Below are 20,131 nucleotides of genomic sequence, written 5' to 3'. Positions count from 1 at the left end.
ATGGGCAGCTTATATTAAAGTATTAGTATTTGTGTTGTGGATGTTTAAATGAGACATAATATGACTAATAATTATTTTCCCTTTTTCAGCATTATCTGCATATCAGAGATATTACAGCTTACAATCTGACTACTGGAAGGTTAGTACACCTCTGAATACCAATTTTGTTTTCTTATTTTGGGGAAAATTATGCAAAATACTAATTCTAAATAGGGGACGTGAAAAGGGGAAAGGTATTATTTTGTGCTAGCTATTTTGTGAAGTAAAGTAACTTGCCCTAATTAAGTAATTGTTGTTAATTAGTATTTTTCTGACATTTTACAAGTAAAAGAGAGTCTTAAGTTTGATACTTTCATAGGAAACAAAATCAAGTAAAAAAATTTCTATTCCTTTTTTAAGTTCATAGCTGGGAATAAGTAAGGGATGGATGATGGTGATTCTGAGGATGGGTGAATCAGGCTGAAGGCTCAAGAGCATCCATACTTTTTACAGGTTTTCTATGATTGGAGCTCTAGAGAGAATTAGAACTATCCATTTTAGAATGCCCAGCTAAAGAAGGAATTGTATGTAAGGATGAATTTTCCACTGTTATCTCAGTTTAAGCAGTAAAGTTAAACTATCAGATTAATCTTTCACCACATGTATACTTTCAAGTGTGGTACAGGTAGCTCAGTAGTTTGCTTTTCAGCATTATGTCTCATTATTCTGCACACAGAACAAATTTATCTTGGAATAGGATATAGCCCATAATACCCGTTTTAGATATAACTCCTATGAGGGTTGTTTATAGATAGCGCTGTGTGCACGAAGTGGACATTTTACCTTACCCAAAGACATTGAAAGCCCATGTGTTGCTCCCTAATGTAAGTAAGAGTGTTTCTGGCTTTTGTGAATTACTTGAAGAGGAAAGAAACAGTTAAAAATGAAGGCTACTTAATCCAAAAATATCTACATAAATTTATTTTGATCTATTATTATTATTTTTTTGGTAACAACATTATGGGAAAACAATTCACCTATCATAGAACTCACTTATTTGAAGGGTACTATCATTTATTCTTTTTTTTTTTTTTTTTTCCCTGAGGAAGAGTCGCCTTGAGCTAACATCTATTGCCAATCTTCCCCTTTTTTTGCTTGAAGTGGATTATCCCTGAGCTAACATCTGTGACAGTCGTCTTCTATTTTGTATGTGGGTTGCTGCTACAGCATGGCTGACAAGTGGTGTATGTATGTACACCATATCTGAACCCACGAACCTGGGCCGCCGAAGTGGAGCATGCTGAACGTATCTATTATGCCAAAAGGCCGGCTGCTTTGTTTTTTAAAATATATTTACAAGTTGTGTATCCATCACCAGTCAGTTTTAGAATATTTTCATCATATGAAATTGAAACCCTGTATTCTCTCTCCCAATCCCTCATGAACTCTGTTCTAAGCAACCATTAGTTTACTTTCTGTTTCTATATATTTGCCGAGTCTGGACTCACTTTTTTCACTTACCATAATGTTTTCAAGGTTCATCTCTGCTGTAGCATCTATCAGTAGTACTTCATTCCTTTTTATGGCTATAAATTCCAGTATATGGATATAAATTTTGTTTATTCCATTATCTGTTGATGGACATTTGCTGTCTGTCTCCACCTCTTGGCTGTAGTGAATAATGCTGCTACATACACTTGTGTACATGTTTTTGTTGGAATACATATTTCATTTCTTTTGAGAATAACCTGTGGTCGATTTTGCTGGGCTAGATAGTAATTTTAAATTATTGATGATCTGTAAGACTAATTTCCAAAGTGAACATACTGTGATAACAGTATCACACTCAATGTTTGAAGACCCCAGTTTCTGCATGATCTTGCCACACTTGTTATTTGTGTTTTCAGAGTTTTTTTTACCTCCTAATGGGTGTGAAATGGTTTCTCTCTGTAGTTTTCATTTTCGTTGCCCTGATAATTAATGATGTTTGAACTCATAATCTTTCTGTTTGTTTATTGGCCATTTGTGTATCTCTTTTTGAGAAATGTCTCTTCGGATTCTTTGCCCATTTTGGTTGAGTTGTTTTTATTATTGAATTGCAGGCGTTACAATTGTGTGTCTAGTAAATATACAGATATTTTCTCCTATTTGTTTTTTCACGTTTGATAGAATCTTTTAAAGCATAGTAGTTTTAAGTTATGATGAGTTCCCATATATCTATTTTTTTTCTTTGGTTGCTTGTGCTTTTTGGTACTGTTTATTTGTTACTCATCCAAAGTCATATTTATCTTTATTTTTTCTTTTAAGATTTTTATACTTACAGCTCTTACTTTTAGGTCCTTAATCATTTTGAATTAGTTTTTGTGTGTGATGTGAAGTCACATTCCAACTTTATTCTTTGGCATGTAGCTATCTAGTTGTCCAAGAACTGTTGGTTGAAAAGAAAATTCTTTCCCAATTTGGATGATCTTGACACCATTGTCATAAATCTTTTAGCCATAGATTCTGAATTTATTTCTAGACTTGCAGTTTTATTCCGTTGGTCTTTTTAATGTCTATCCTGTGCCAATATTTTGCATCCTATTTCTTTCAATCTATTGGTATCTTAGAATCAAATTTTCTCTCATTGCAGCGTATAGTCGAATCATATTTAATTATACATGGAATTATTTTCTTAATTTCACATTATTTTCAAATGGTCATTGTAAATATGTAGACAGTTGATTTTTGTATATAGATTTTGTATTATGCAACTTTGCTGAACTCCTTTATCAGTGCTAATAGTTTTTTGTGGGTTATTTGGATTTCCTACATACGAGGTTATGTTGCCTGTCAATAGAGAGAGTTTTACTATTTCTTTTCCAATCTGGATGCCTTTTGTTTGTTTCCTCCTTTCTTCCCTCTCTCCCTTTCCTCCCTACCATAATTGCCCTGATTACAATCTCTAGTAAAGACCAAGTAGAATTGTTGAGAGCAGACATTATCTTGTCTTGTTTCCGATTTGAGAGGGAAAACATGCATTTTTTTCACCATGAAGTTTGGTGTTAAAGGGGGGATTTATTCATAGGTAGCTATCTTTTGTCAGGTTGAAGAAATTGTCTTCTACTTTTATTCAGTTTTTTTCATCATGAAGAGATGTTGTATTTGGTCACATTATTTTTGTGTCTATAGTGTTTGTAATTCCTTCTTTGAATCATTGGTTATTTAGGAGTATTTTGTTTAATTTTGACATTTTTCTGGTTGTTTTTGCTGAGGAAGATTCACCCTGAACTAACATCTGTTGCCAGTTTTCCTCTCTTTGCTTGAGGACGATTAGCGCTGAGCACACCTCTGTGCCAATCTTCCTCTATTTTGTTTGCGAGTTGTCGCCACAGCATGGCCACCAATGAGTGGTGTAGGTCTGCACCTGGGAACTAAACCTGGGCTACTAAAGCAGAGCACGCTGAAGTTAACGACTAGGCCACGGAGCTGGCCCCCCTGCCTTTTGGGTTTTTAAGGAGCCTTTATTAACATAAGCATAGTTGGTTAAATCATTGATAATTGGAGATTGAACTCAGTCTCCAGCGTCTCTTCTCTCCTTGGAGTTTGGGGGGTGGTGGGGCTGAAAGTTCCAGTCTTCTTGTTACATGCTTGGTTCCCCTGGTGATCAGTACCCCTCCTTAGGTGACTTAGGGTCATGCCAGAAGCCACCTCAGTAACACAATGAAAGACACCTCTCATCACTTAGGAAATTCCAAGGATTTTAGAAGCTCTTTGTCAGAAATGGGGTCAGAGATCAAATGTATATTTCTTGTTATAAAACAATATCACAATGTTTACCTTATATGTATAATAAATCTTAACAGTCTCTTCCAAGTTACTTTTCATCACAATGTCCTCTGCTTTGGAGAGTGCGTTGAGGTTTAATTTCAACATATTCTTTTGTGAATAAAGTCCGTTATTTTGGGAGAGCTTTTAGCTTGGAGCTCTCTCTCTTCCCCTGACAAAATCTCTGAACCACAGTCTTTAGTTGGGAGCTGGAATAGTGGCGACATTCTGAGTGACACCCTTGTTTTAGGAGCATGGTGCTTAGTGGAGTGATGGGCAGAAGCCTCGGGTCTCAGCTTGTCTTTTCTGGTATGAGCCCAGCTGGTGTAAAAAGTGATGGGGCTCCAGTATTATAAGTGTACTGTCCTTAAGACAGAGATTGTGCCCCATGAATGGTGTTTTGGCAGACATAAGAGAGCCCTGCCTCTTCGCTGCACTCACGTGGAACTTAACCTCTGCAACCGGTAGCTGCCTGCCCCTCCCTGGAATGTAATATATTATTTTAGCCCTTTGATTTGGCACTGGGGCAGAGAGAGCCCTGTGTTCTTGATTTGCACCATTCTGGAGTAGAGTTTCTGAGAGCAGTAGAGGGAATGTTTCGTAGTTCAAATTCCAAGGACTGTTCTTTCTGAGGTTTAGTAGATTTTCTTTCAGTAATGTTTCTGCATTTGCTATATAGCCTTAAGACCATTTGAAGAGATTTTAACTGGTTGTACTTTTTATAATATTCACTATTTTTTCTGGAAGTAGGTCCATAGAGCTCCTTATATTGTCATACAGGAAATGGAAGTACCATTTATAGTTTTTCAAATATAGTTTTTATATTTATCAGTACATGTTTTTTGGGTTAGCGTAAGATCTATCTTGGGGAATGTTCAGTTGGTGCACTTGAAAAGAATTTATGAGTAGTGTTTATATAGTGTAGTCTTAATGTTTCTTTTTTGTAATCCTGAATGCGTGTTCATATTTAAAATGTGTTTTTTTCCTGAGCATAAACATGGGTGTTTCCCTTAAAAAAATTTGTTCTGATACTCTGTTTTTTACTTGGAATGTTTAGTCCATTTTTTGGACTAATTATTTTATTATTATTTATTATTATTACAAATTATTTTTTGGGTAATTATTGATAAAGTTGAGTTCAAGATTACCACTCACATTATTTTACTTTTTTTCCTTCCTGTGTTCATCTCCTTTTACCCTTTTTTTGTGTAAATCTCAAAATTTTTACTATTTCTGTCTTCTTCATTAGCTTATCACCTATACTTTCTCATTTGTTTTGTTTGATAATATTATCTAGATTGGGATTTTTCAGCTTTGGCACTATTAACATTTGGGCAGATAATTCTTTGTTGTAGATTCTGTGCTATGTGGTATGTATGGCAGGATACCTGGCTGCTGCTGTCTAAATATTAGTAGCACCCTCCCTTTACTAGCTGTGACAGTCATCTACATCTCTAGACTGTATGTAATGTGCCAGGGTGGTGAAATTTCCCATGATTGAAACTCAGTGTTCACATATTTCATATATATTTAAGTTATTATACTGAACTTTCAAAAAGTACTATACTACTTCCTCATCTGTGTAATAAGTTTAGAACAGTGTAATTTATCCTTTCCCCCTTAGTTTTTTGTCAATTAAGAAAAAAATGTGCTAAAATCATTCTGTAAATTTTTGTATTTTACATGTTTTAAGTTGCCTAGAGTTGATATCTGGCAGTGAGTTTGCTGAGTCATAAGGTTATACTTTGTTAAAATCTTTCCAAACATTTTTTTCCTATCTGAGTGCATTGTTACCACCAGCAGTGTGTGTGAAGGTTTCTTTTGCCTCACATCCTCAACAGCACCTAGTCATATTACTTTTGTTTTTAATAGCAGCCATTCATATAAGTTTGTAGTTGATATCATTGTGCTTTTAATTTGCTTTACTCTAATAGCTGGTGATGGTGGACATCTCTTCTTAGTCTTTTGCCATTCCTGTATCTTCTTGGATTACATGTGTATTAAAGTCTTTTTCCAGTTTTTCTTCTGACTGGTTTCCTCGTTTTCTTAAGACTGCTTTGAGAGACAACTTTTTGTTACGTATGTTATTTTTGGATATTCTCACCTAGTCAACAGCTTGACATTTTTTTCTTTTCATAGAAACTTTCTTACAGTAAAAACTTTTAATTTTAGTAACGTTTAATTTTTTTGCTTCTCTGGATGATGATCTTGGATTCTTATCTACGAATTCTTTCCTTAACTCTAGTCACAAAGATTTTCTCCTCTTACCTTGTGAAAGTTATGCCTTATTCTAACGAGGACGTTTTAATTTTTCCTTTCAGTAGGTATGTATATATATTTTTTTCCTTTATTCTATTTCTGTGTAATTGCAGTATAATGATGATTATGAGTGGTGGAGTAGAATGTTTACCTTGTTTTCTTTCATGGCAGAGAGTATTCGTCTTTCAGTTTTACATACAATATTGTGGAGTTTTTCCTAAACAGCTTTTATCCTGTTAAGGGATTTCTGCTTTTTAAAAATTTTTTTTTTTTTTTTTAAGATTTTATTTATTTATTTTTTCCCCCAAAGCCCCAGCAGATAGTTGTATGTCATAGCTGCACATCCTTCTAGTTGCTGTATGTGGGACGCAGCCTCAGCATGGCCGGAGAAGCGGTGCGTCGGTGCGCGCCCGGGATCCGAACCTGGGCCGCCAGCAGCGGAGCACGTGCACTTAACCTCTAAGCCACCGGGCCGGCCCTGCTTTTTTAAAATTTGATGAAAGTTTCCATGAAAGGATGTTGAATTATATCAAATGCTTTTCTTTATCTACTAGTAATATCATAGTGATTTTCTTCTCTTTTTGTCTTCAGAAAACATTTCTGTGTTAATATGATTATATTCGCTAAGGCTTTTTGTGTGATTGTTAATGTTGAATCCGGAATTCACTTTAAGCTCTATCTAAATGAGCTACAAGCTTCTTTGCATGTCTTGAAGGTGACTGTCATCTCTCACAGCTGCAGGGCTGAGACTGCTGAAAACCAAACTCAGAATCTCCTCCTGTGACTGGCTGAATTACATTTCAAGTTGAATACCTAGCCTTGTCAGGTGTTTGTTTAAGTGAAGACATTAGTTGGGAAGGAATGGAATCCTGACAGTAGGTTTGGGAATGTGTAGGAACACCCAGGTGAAGCTAGGGACATTGAGCACCTAAATTCTTTTGAGTCATCTTTGCTAGTAGAAGAAATCTCTTCACCGATTCAGTGGAAGCTGCTTCTCCACCTCAGTGTGAAGGATTAACCCTGCATTGCCTGTGGAAACTGAAATTGCCTCCTCTTTTGCAGTTGCTGTGCACGTCAGTGTTGATTCCCTCAGTGTCCACATCGTCACTTCTCTCTTTGTTAGGCCTAAATAGACTCAGGTCCCAACAGATCACTAAAGGTCAGGTATAAATTTCCATGAGGAAGTGTATTGAACTCCAAAAGAACTACTTGAGTTTCCTATGTACACACACAGAAATTCAGGGAACATGTGTGGGAATGATTATTAAGAGTATAGGATAGGGCCAGCCCTGTAGCTTAGCAGTTAAGTGTGTGTGCTCTGCTACTGGCGGCCTAGGTGCAGATCTTGGGCTTGCAACGACGCGCTGCTTGTCCGGCCATACTGAGGCCACGTCCCACATACAGCAACTAGAAGGATGTGCGACTATGACATACAACTATCTACTGCGGCTTTGGGGAGAAAAAGGGGGCGGGGAAGAAAGGAGAAGGATTGGCAATAGATGTTGGCTCAGGGCCAGTCTTCCTCAGCAAAGAAAAAGAGGAGGATTGGCATGGATGTTAGCTCAGGGCTGATCTTCCTCACCAAAAAAAAAAAAAAAAAAAGGGAAAGAATAATGGTGAAGGAACATAAAGTTGAATCAGGCTGAATTTCATTATGACTGTGAGAAATAAATCTGTGAGGGTAACTCCTACATCCTTGAAGAGTTTTATGATTGCTCTCTCTGTAGGTCAGACCTTACAGTGGGAGTTTGGTCATTGAACTGGGAAATCTAAATGCCGTGGGAGTAATTGGATCCTGGGGTGGCAGCAGTCAAGTAAGTGGTGGCACTTGTGAAAGGCAGGTTGGGCACAGTTGACCTAATAGACAGCAGAGTCGAAGCAAAAATTAGAATAGTCTGATTCATGCAGACCTATGGTGTTCAGTTATCATGGTATTCTTAGAAGTGAAATAGATATGAAGCCTACTAAATTCTTACTTGATCTGTGTAAGCAGAAAAGTTGTGCATGAAGGGAACAAAAATCTCACCAGAATCGTAAAAATAGAGAGTTCGGACCCTTCAGTCAATTCCTAGACTTGAGCCACTCTTTAGTCTCAGAACTCCTTGAATGAAGGGGAGACCAGGTCCCTTTGAGGAAGGATTTGGTACACTGTGAAAAATTTCCACTCTGTTAACCCATTTTACCAGGTTCTCCAAAGGGTCCTATGTCCGTTTAATAGGGTGACTGTGCACTGGGGAATAATAAATAATCAATCCTTTTGAGACCTACTGGACACTGGCTCTGAACTGATACTAATTCTGGGACACCCAGAATGTCATTGTGGTCCACCAATAAGAGTAGGTACTTATGGAGGTCAGGTAATCAATCAGTGGAGTTTTATCTCTGGCTTGTCTCAGAGTGGGTCCACTGGGCTCTCGAAACCATTCTGTGGTTATTTCCCTAGTTCCAGAATGCATAGTTGAAATAGATGTGTACTCAGTGGCTGGCAGAATCTCCACATTGACTCCCTGTCATGTGCATAGGCCTGTTGCTGGCAAATGTTTTTGCCTCCATACCTGTCAATACAGACTACCAGAAACAGTTTTCTTTGGTATGGCAATACCAGCAGTATGCCTTCACTGTCCTACCTCAAGGTATATCAGTTCTTCAGCTTTGTGTTATAATAGTTTGAATATAATATAATAGTTTGGAGGGATCATGATTATCTTTCCCTTCCACGAGGTAACACGTAGTTTTATCAAGTGCTGCTAAGCCACTTTGGCCGCTTCATCTAGCGGATCCAATGGTGCTTGAGGTTTCAGTGGTGTATAACGGTGCTCTTTGGAGCCTTTGGCAGGTCCCTGTAGCTGTTATCACTGGTCTGGCCCTTATGATTTTGGAGTAAAACTCTGCTATCCTTTGTGGATAACTACGTTCCTTTTGAGAAATGGCTGTTGGCCTGCTACTGGCCTTACTAGACACTGAATGCTAAACCATCCCACCACCAAGTTAGTGTGCAATCTGAACTGTACATCATGAACTTGGTGTTATTTGACCTGCCAAACCATAAAGTTAGGTGTGCACAGTAACGTTCCATTATCAAATGAAAGTTATATATACAAGATTGGGACTGATCAGGCCCTGAATACACAAGTTGAATGAAGAAGTGGTACAGATGCCCAAGATCTCCACTTCTGCTGCACTGTCTTCTCTCTCCTGACCTGCAATTATTATCTCCTGCGTAGTTTCCTATGATCAGTTGATAGAGGAAGAGAATACTCAGGCTTGGTTTACCAATGGTGCTTGACAATATAGTCACACAAACTTGGACAGCTACAGCACTACAGCCCCATTCTGGGGCATCCCTGAAGGACAGTGGTGAATGGAAATCCTCCCAGTGGGCAGAACTTCGGGTTGTGCACCTGGTTGTTCACTGTACTTGTAAGGAGAAATGGCTGGAAGTGTGATTATATATCAGTTCATGTGCTGTGACCAGTGGTTTGGCTTGACAGTTAGGGACTTGCAAATGATTGGAAAATTGGTGACAACAGAATTTGGGAAAGAAGCATATGGATAGACCACTCTCAATTTGGAAAAATATCTGAAGACATTTATGTCCCATGTGAATGCTCAGTAAAGGGTGATCTCATCAGAGCAGGATTTCAATAATCAAAGTGGATAGGATGACACTTTTTCTGGGTACTAGTCAGCATCTTTCCCTAGTCACCTCTGTTGTTGCCTAATGGGCTCGTGAACAGTAGCCATGGTGGCATGGATATGGTTATTCATGGGCTCAATAACATTAACTTTCCCTCACCAAGATGAAGTGCCCAGTCTGCCAGCAGTAGACAGCAACAATGATTCCCTCATATGGCACTTTTCCGCATAGTGATCTGCGTTTTCTTCTGGCTGGTTAATTACCTGGGACCTTTTGTATCATGAAATAGGCAGTGTTTTTTTCCTTAATAGTGTAGACGCTTAACCTCGGTACAGATTTGCCTTGATTGCATGCGGTGCTGCTGCCCAAACTGTCATCTGTGGCCTTAAAGAATGCCTTATCCACTGTCTTGGTATATACCAGAAAGCATTGTTTTCGATCAGGGAACTTACTTCATAGTACAAGAAATGCAGCAGTAGGCCTCTGCACATGGAATGCACTGGTCGTCTCATGTCCCACACCATTTGAAGCAGGTGACTTGATAGAATGGTAAAAGGGCCTTAGACGACCCAGTTACAGTGCCAGCTAGGTGGCAGTGTATTGCAGGGCTGTAACAAGTTCTGTAGTAGGCTGTGTATATTTTGAATCAGCATCCAGTGTACAGTGCTGTTCCTCTTAAATCCAACATTGATGGGCCCAGGAATCAAAGGGTGGCAGTGCGACTGGCACAATCATTGCTGCTTGTTCCCTCGACTTTAATCTCTGCTGACCTAGAGATCTTAGTTCCAGAGGAAGAAATGGTTCCACCAGGAGACAAAACAATGATTCGCTTGAATTGAAGTAAAGATTGCCACCTGGCCACATTGGGCTCCTCATGCCTCTGAATCAACATGAAAAGAGATGAGTTTGGGTGCAGGCTAGGGTGATTGTTTGTCACTACAGTCAGAAAATTCATAGCTGGACAAAATTTAAAGTGGTAAAAGCAGATTTATTTAGGACTATTGTAATAGAGTAAAAGTTGTAGTATTGAACCGGGTCAATTCTGAACATGGCATGGGCAAGTTGGAATTTTTACCCAGGTTCTCTGAGGGGGGGGTCAGTGGATGGAATATAACTAAGAGGAAACATGAAGTATAGGGGGTTTTGGGCTAAACCGAGGTAACAGGATTCTTTCTGAAGACAGGTCAGGCTTACCAGACAGATCCTGGTGGATCGTGGAGGATGAGAAACCCCATTAGATATTGAGGGAGATCAGATATCTAGGATGAGGGACTATTGCTATACTCACTTAGCATGGTTCTTGTTGAGGATTTTACAAGGAAATGCAAAATGGCCCTAGGAGAAAGTTCAGGAGCCTGACTAAAGTTTGGTTGAGCATAGAATCTTGTCATTTCACCATATTGTTCAAAGGAGTGAAGAGACATTCTTTCCTTAGAACAACATAAGTCCATTTCTTGTTTGGTAGTTTTTTTGTGTGTGTGTGTGAGGAAGATCAGCCCTGTGCTAACATCTGCCAATCCTCCTCTTTTTTTGGTGAGGAAGACTGGCCACGGGCTAACATCTGTGCCCATCTTCCTCCACTTGATGTGGGACGCTGCCACAGCATGGCTTGCCAAGCGGTGTGTCGGGGCGCGCCCAGGATCCGAACTGGTGAACCCTGGACCACCAGAGCTGAGTGCGCGCACTTAACCATTTGCGCCACCGGGCTGGCCCCGTGTTCAGTAGTTTTTTGTTCATTAAAGATGAACTGAATCATCTGTTGAGATTTGGTGGTAGAAGGTAAGTTGTATGGTGCTAGCCACCAAGTATTTAATGAGGGAAGGGTTTCTATGAAAATGACTGAACAACAAGGAATAAATGTTAAAAACCGAGTTTCCAGTTCCAGAGGGCAGTCAGTTGAGAAGATTTGTAGATGTTAGGCCCAAAGCATCATTAGATGGTAGAGTGTGGACAGCAGGTATTACTGGTTTGAGTTAGAATGTCTGGTGATGGCATCAGGTGTTCTGGTGAACTTTATTAGTGGCCCATACCACAGTAAGGCCCATTCATGATCTCTTGTGGTGACTTTCTTGAAGTTTATATCGTGTTGTCCAGCTTCAGTTTTCAGGGTTTTGGGAAAAGGACTGTTTTTAGTTCTCAATGATTCCAAGTCAGAATGGAGAAAAATTGGAGTGTCAGGTTGGAGAGGTGTGGCCAGATGTTGGAGAAGACTTGTGGAATTGAGTATTTGTCAGGGACTTGCAAATATGCAAGACTGAATCCGCAAGGGTATATTATAATTTTCCGTTGTAACATAATTTTCCTTCCTATAGTTACTATGTTTTTCATCAGAGAGAATCAATGTCATACTAATTTGTTTGCAAAATAAGTAGTTTCATTAAATTTTGCCTGATTACTACGTCAGTTCAGCAAGAATAGTTTTGGCCACAAAAGTTTTTTGAATTTGCTTTGCTGGAATTTTTCATAGGGAATCTCAGGTTAAACTTTTAAAAGCCTCTCAAGTCTATGAACTCCAGCCACGAATTTACTACCACATTTTGCCTGTAATATGTAGGTTTACTTGAATTCCTTTTTCTGGTGTTCCCCAAAGTATCCTGAGGTTCCTGGGCCTGCGAAGAAGTGACCTTTCTTACTCCCCTGTAGGATGGGGAACACAGTTAGCCAGGTTCAGGCCAGTTTTTCCAAAGGGGTCTTTATAAGCATTGGCTCCTTAGTTCCTTAAAGCTCTCAGGTTATATGTGACCTCAGATCAATGCACGTTGTTTTCAAATATGATGGTCCAGTCAAAGCTTTGGTATTAATAACCAGCGTTTCCAATAGTGTCCTTTACAGGGAGAAGAGATTCTTTCTGAACTTATACAAATAATTATATTCCCAGAAAAATAAGAATACTCACTAAGAGTTTTTAAATTGTAGAAGATCAGATAGGAAGAAAAAGTAAGTGATGTATCTTTATTCACAGAGGATTACTTTACCTAATTACTGTAAGTTGCACATAGCTTAAGAGAAAGGTTTCCTTAAGTCTCGAATACAAATATTAAAAAACTAATAATGTTTCAAACAGATTCATCAAAATTGTAATGCTTCTCATCAATTCATTCAAAGCCATGTAATTAATTCTTGTTCTGCTTTTTTCGGGTTAGCAGTTTTATGACTCCCATTATTGTCTTTATTATTTTTGAATATTCTTTCTCAGCCTGGAGTCATGGTCTCAAAATTATTCCTGTGATGCCATCACAGAGCATTCCTCCCTGTAGCTGATTGTAAACGTAAACACTTTCAGAGAAGAATCAAAGGCAAATGATAACTATTTGTGAAAGACAAGTGATTTACTTAAAATGACCATGATTAAAGTTCTGATGAGAGTTCATTTGATCTATGGAATATGAGTTATTTTGGAGGTATAGAACATTTTAGGATAATGACTAGATAGTGGCAGTGTTGACTGATTTCTATGAACTTCATGCGATTCCTGGAATACCTATATAGTAATCATCCCAGTTGGTAGAACTTTGAGCAGTGGACCTGATTGTTCACTTTCCTTGGGAGGAGAAATGACCAGATGTGTAATTATATACTGATTCTTTGGCTGTGTCCAGTGGTTTCGCTGGATGATCAAGAGCTTAGAAGGAATATGATTGGAAAATTGTTGACAAGCATATTTGGGGAAGAGGTATTTATACCTCTCTGAATGATGAAAAATGGTGAAAATGTTTGTGTTACATGTGAATACTCACCAAAAGGTGATTGACCACAACTGAGGATTATTTTAATAATCAAGTGGATAGAATCACTGGTTATTTGAATACTAGGCAGCCTCTTTCCCTAGCCACCCTGTCATCGCCCAATGGGTTCATGAACAATGTGGACACAGTAGCAGGGATAGAGGCTATGCATGGTCACAGCAACATAGATTCTGTTCACTAGAGCTGTTCTGGCTACTGCTGCCACTGAGTGCCCAATCTGTGAACAGCAGAGACCAACAGTGAGTCCCCCATATGGCACCATTTCCCAGGAACATCAGCTACCTGGTAGTAAGGGTATTCCTTTGGACAGTTTCCACCATGGAGGGGGACAGCATTTTGTTATTACTAGATTAGACACTTACTTTGTATATTGAGTTGCCTTCCCTGCATACAATTCTTCTTCCAAAACTACCATCCATGGACTTAGAGAATGCCTTATCTAACATCATAATATTCCACGCAGCATTAGTTCTAATCAGGCACTCACTGCACAGGTAATGAGTTGTGGCAGTGGGGTATGATCATAGAATGTCACTGGTCTTACCTTGTTCCTCACTGTCCTGATATATGTGGTTTAATATTTTGGTGGAATGATCTTTCAAGACTCATTTACCTTGCCAGATAGTGAGCAGTGTTAGGGCAAGGTTCTCCAGAAGGCTGTATATGCTCTGAATCAGTTTCTAATGTATAGTGCTGTTTCTTCTATGACCAAGGCTTTCATGGGTCAGTCAGTCAAGGGATGGAAATGGGAGGGGCACCACTCACTATTTTTTTCCCCAGTTTTATTGAGATATAATTGACATATAACATTGCATCAGTTTAAGGTCTACAACATAATTTGGTATACATTCACAATATATAAATTCAAATAGATAAATATGAAATGATTACAATAATGAGTTTAGCTAACATCTATCACCTCGTACTGCTACAGATTTTTTATGAGAATTTTTAACATAATTTCTTAGCAACTTTCAAATATACAATATAGTATTGTTAATTATAGTCATCATGCTGTATGTTATACCCCTAGAGTTTATTTATCTTATTGCTGGAAGTTTTGACTACCTTCACTCAATTACTTTCTCCCTGGCGTCTGGCAAACACCAATCTGTAATCTATTTCTGTGAGCTTGGTTTTTTTAAATTCCACATATAAGTGAGATTATGCAATATGTATCTATCTCTGTCTGATTTATTTGACTTAGCATAATGCCTCCTCGGTCCACCCATGTTGTAGCAAATGGCAGAATTTTCTTTTTTTTTGTACACACACACACACACACATACACACACATTTATGTGTATATATGTATAGCCACATTCTGTTTATCCATTCATGCATCCAAGGACACTTAGGTTGTTCCTGTGTCTTGGCTCTTGTAAAGAATGCTGTAATGAACTCTCAGTGGCAGACATTTCCTTGGGTAGTAATTTTGTTTCCTTTAGATATATACCTAGAAGTGGAATTGCTGGATTATGTGGTAGTTGTATTTTTAATTTTTTTGTTGTTGTTGTTAGGAATATTAGCCCTGAGCTAACGTCCATGCTCCTCTTCTCTACTTTCTGTGTGGGACACTGCCACAGCATTGCTTGATAAGCAGTGTGTAGGTCCGTGCCTGGGATCTGAATCCATGAACCCTGGGCCGCCAAAGCAGAGCGTGTGAACCCAACCCACTATACCACCGGGCTGGCCACAGTATTTTTAATTTTTTTGAGGATCCTCCATACCGTTTACCATGGTGGCTGTACCAGTCTGCATTCCCACCAGCAACGTACAATAGTTCCTTTTTATTCACATCCTCGGTGGTATCTCTTGTCTTTTTCATAGTAGCCATTTTAACAGATGTGAGGTGGTATCTCATTGTGATTTTGAGGATGCATTTCACTGATGATTGATTAGTGATGTTGAGCATCCTTTCCTGTACTTGTTTACTATTTGACTATTTTCTTTGGAAATATCTCTCTATTCAGATCTTTTGCTCATTTTTTAAGTTGGATTATTTGGGAATTTTTGCTGAGTTGCATCAGTATCATATATATTTTAGATATTAACCCCTTGTCAGATGTGTGGTTTGCAGTTATTTTCTTTCATTCCACAGGTTGCCTTTTCATTTTGTTGATCATTTATTTTGCCGCACAGAGGCTTTTTAGTTTGATGTAGTCCCATTTGTTTTTTATTTTGTTGCTTGTACTGTAAGTGTCATATCCAAAATGTTGTTGCTGAGACCAACCATCTTTGCCAAGACCAACATCAAGGTGTTTTCCTTTTTTTTTGCTGAGTAAGATTTGCCCTGAGCTAACATCAGTTGCTAATTTTCCTCTTTTTGTATGTGAGCTGCCACCAAGCATGACCACTGACAGGTGGTAGAGGTTTGCACCTGGGCGCCAAACCTGGGTCACCAAAGTGGAGAGTGCTGAACTTTAACTACTAGGCCTCTGGGGCTGGCCCAAGGAGTTTTGTCTCTATGTTTTCATCTAGAAATTTTATGGTTTCAGGTCATGCATTTAACTCTTTAGTCCATTTCGAGTTCATTTTTTTGTGAACGGTGTAAGATAGTATTCTAATTTCATTGTTTGTAAATAGCCAATTTTCTTAGGTCTGCTTATTGAAAAAACTGTCTTTTCTCCATTGAATGTTCATGGTTCCCTTGTCAAATATTACTTCACCATGTATGCATGAGTTTTTTCCTGGGCTCTCAATCCTGTTCCATTGGTCTCTGGGTCTGTTTTATGCTTGTACTATGCTGTTGTGAGTACTATAGTTTTGTAATAAAGATTAAAAGTAGGAAAGGTGATTTTTCCAGCTTTGTTCTTTCTCTAGATTGCCGTGGCTGTTCAGGGTCTTTTGTGGTTTCATACGAATTTAGGACTGTTTTTCTATTTCTGTCAAAAATTCCATTGGAATCTTGTTAAGGATTGCAACGAGTCTATAGATGACTGGGTAGTGTGGATATTTTAACAGTATTTATTTCTCCGTTACGTGAAAACGGGTACCTTTCCATTTATTTGTGTCGTCTTCAGTTTCTTTCATTGAAATCTTATATTTTCTGTGTATAGATTTTTCAACTTCTTGGTTAAATTCATTCCTAGGTTTTTAATTGTTTTTGATAGTGTTATGAATGGGATTTTGTTTTTCAGATAGTTGTTAAAGTATAGAACAGAACTGAAGTTTGTAGTTGATTTTGTATGCTGCAACTTTATTGAATTCAGTCATTATTTCTAATAGGTTTTTAGTGGAGTCTCTAGGATTTTCTGTATATAAGATCATATCATCTGCAAATAGGGACAGTTTTACCTCTTCCTTTCTGATTTGGATGCCTTTATTTCTTTATCTGACTTTATTGCTCTGGCTAAGACTTCCATTACTATGTTGAATAGGCATAGTGAGTGTGGGTACCTTTGTCTTGTTCCTGATCTTAGAGCAAAAGCTTTCCACCTTCCACCATTGAGTATAATGTTAGCTGTGGTATTTGTCCTATATGGCCTTTGTTATGTTGAGGCAACGTTTCCTCTATATCCGGTTTTGAGTTTTTATCATGAATGTATGTTGAATTTTGTCAAGCTTTATTTGCACCTACTTAAATGATCACATGATTTTTGTCTCTCCTTCCATTAATACGGCGTATCCCATTTATTGAAATGCATGTGTTGACCATCCTTGCATCCTTGGGTTAAATCCCATTTGGTCGGTTGTATAATCCTTTTAATGTGTTGTTGAAGTCAGTTTGCTAATATTTTGTTGAGAACTTTGTATTCATCAGGGATATCATCCATAGTTTCCCTTTTTTTTTAATAGTGTCCTCATCTGGCTTTGGTATCAGAGTAATGCTGATCTTGTAAGATGAGGTTGTAAGTGTTCCCTCTTCTATTTTTTGAAAGAGTTTAAAAAGGATTGGTATTAACTCTTTGGAAGTTTGATAGAATTCAGCAGTGAAGCCATTCAGTCTTGGGCTTTTCTATGTTGGCAGGTTTTTTTGTTACTGATTCAATCTCCTTATTCACTATTGGTCTGTTCAGATATTCTGTTTCTTCATGGTTAAGACTTGGTAGGTTGTATTTATTTCTTCTCAATCTTCATTATTTCCATTCTTCTGAGAACTTTGGGCTTAGTTTTTTCTTCTTTTTCTCTTTCCTTGTACTGTGAAGTTAGGTTGATTATTTGAGAATTTTCGTTTCTTGATTTGTGTGTTTATTAGCTATAAACTTCCATCCTAAAACTATTGCCGTGTCACATTAAGTTTATGTATGTTGTATGTTATTTTTCCTTTGTCTCAAGGTACTTTTTAATTTCCCCTTTAATTTTTTCTTTGATTCATTGATTGCTCAGGAGTGTAGTATTTAATTTCCGTATGTTTGTGAATTTTCCTGTTATCCTCCTGTTATCTAGTTCATACCATTGTGATTTGAAAAGATACTTGGTGTGACTTCTAATGTTCTTAAAATTGTTAAGACTTATTTTATGCCCTAACATGTGGTTTATTCTGGAGGATGTTCCATGTGTGCTTGAGAAAATTATGTATTCTGCTCTTGTTTCATGAAATATTCTGTATATGTCTGTTAGGTCCATTTGGTCTATAATATTGTTCAGATTTGCTTTTTCGCTGTTGATCCTCTGTCTGGGTGATCTATCTGTTGTTGACAGTAGGATATTCAAGTCCCTAACTTAATTGTATTGCTCTTTATCTCCATTTTTAATTCTGTTGGGATATGCTTTATATATTTAGGTGCTCTGATGGTGGGTGCATAAATATTTATAGTTGTATCTTCTTGATGGATTGACCCCTTTATAATTACATAATGAATTGCTCTGTCATCTTTGGCCATTTTTAGCTTAAGGTCTGTTTTGTCTGGTATAAATACAGCTACTGTTGCTTTCTTTTAGTTACCACAGAAATATCTTTTTCGGTCCCTTCACTCTCCGTCTATTTGTGTCTTTAAAGGAAAAGTAAATCTATTGTAGGCAGCACATTGTTGGATCTTGTTTTTTTAATCCATTCAGCCATTCTGCGTCTTTTGATTGAAGAATTTAATCCTTTTCCATTTTAAGTAATTATTTTTAAGTACAGACTTACTAATGCCCTTTGACTGTTTTCTGATGTTTTATAGATCCTTGGTTCCCCTTTTCTTATCTTGGTGTTTGTGTTCTTTTGTGATTTGATGACTTTTTCTAGTGGTATGCTTTGATTCCTTTACTGTAATCTTTTGGGTTTTTTTGTGAGGAAGATCAGCCCTGAGCTAACATCCATGCCAATCCTCCTCTTTTTGCTGAGGAAGACTGGCCCTAAGCTAACATCCATGCCCGTCTTCCTCCACTTTATATGGATTGCCGCGACAGCATGGCCTGACAAGTGGTGCATCAGTGCGCGCCTGGAATCTGAACCCAGGCTGCTAGCAGCGGAGTGCGCGCACTTAACTGCTACGCCACAAGGCTGGCCCCTCCTTTACTGTAATCTTATATGTATCTAGTACCAGTTTTTCCTTTGCATTTTCCATGAGGCTTACATAACATATCTTTTATTTATAACATTCTGTTTTAACTGATAACAATTTCCATAGCACATATAAACTTTTCCCTTTAACTTCTCCACTTCACATTTTAGGCTATTGCTGTTACAGATTTAAACACTGTGTATCCAATAATAAATTATTGTAGTTATGGTTATTTTAAATATTTTTGTTTTTTAACTTTTAAATTAGACTTGTAAATGAATTATACACCACCATTACGATATTAGAGAATCCGAATTTAACCATATAACTTATCTTTACCAGTGAGTTTTACACCTATGTCTGTATGTTTTTATGATGTTAATTAGCATCCTTTTATTTTCTATTGAAAAACTCTCTTTAGGGTTTCTGGTAAGGCAGATGTAGTGGTAATGAAATTTCTGTTTTTGAAAATCATTCTCTCTCCTTCATTTCTGAAGGATAGCTTTGCCAAGTATAGTATTCTTAGTTGACAGTTTTTTCTTTTAGTTTTATGAGTATATCATCCCATTTGCAAAGTTTCTGATGAGACATCCACTTATAGTCTTAGGGATTCCTTTGTATGTGCTGTGTCACTTTTCTCTTGCTGCTGTTGAAATTTTGTCTTTGACTTTTTTTTTTTTTTGTGAGGAATATCAGCCCTGAGCTAACATCTGTGCTAATCCTCCTCTTTTTGCTGAGGAAGACCAGCACTGAGCTAACATCTATTGCCAATCCTCCTCGTTCCCCCCTGCCCCCCAAAACCCCAGTAGATAGTTGTACATCATAGTTGCACATCCTTCTAGTTGCTGTATGTGGGACGCGGCCTCAGCATGGCTGGAGAAGTGGTGCGTCGGTGTGCGCCTGGGACCCAAACCCAGGCCGCCAGCAGCGGAGCGCGCGCTTAACCCCTAAGCCATGGGGCTGGCCCCTCCCTGTCTTTGACTTTTAACAATTTAATTATAATGTGTTTAGCAAGACCCTTTTGGGTTCAATCTTTATGGGGTTCTGTAGACTTCATTAATCTAGATGTGCATTTCTCTCCCCAGATATGGGAAGTTTTCAGCCATTATTGCTTTAAATGTACTTTCTCTCCCTTTGTGTTTCTCATCTATTTCTGGAATTCGGAAAATGTGTATATTGTTTTCTTTTGGTGGTGTTTTGTAAGTTGTCTTTGCTTTCTTCACCTTCTTTCATTTGTTTTTCTTTTTTGTTCCATCAACTGGATAATTTCA

At 38.0% G+C, this 20,131-nt stretch overlaps 1 protein-coding gene across 1 annotated transcript in view; it reads left to right on the top strand.

Moving 5' to 3' along the window:
• LOC147911633 (lysine-specific demethylase 6A-like) overlaps positions 1-20,131 on the top strand; it is a 201,132-nt gene that overhangs the window by 47,166 nt on the left and 133,835 nt on the right. The window contains 1 exon segment of the mRNA XM_087427822.1: positions 90-139. Within this exon segment, the coding sequence (XP_087283948.1) occupies positions 90-139 (50 nt within the window).

This window comes from Ceratotherium simum, chromosome Y (genome assembly GCF_057802395.1).
Source record: "Ceratotherium simum simum isolate JZ-2026a chromosome Y, ASM5780239v1, whole genome shotgun sequence".
Taxonomy (NCBI): domain Eukaryota; kingdom Metazoa; phylum Chordata; class Mammalia; order Perissodactyla; family Rhinocerotidae; genus Ceratotherium; species Ceratotherium simum.
Note: the sequence above shows the minus strand (reverse complement) of the source record. Positions and strands in the feature narration are given on the sequence as shown.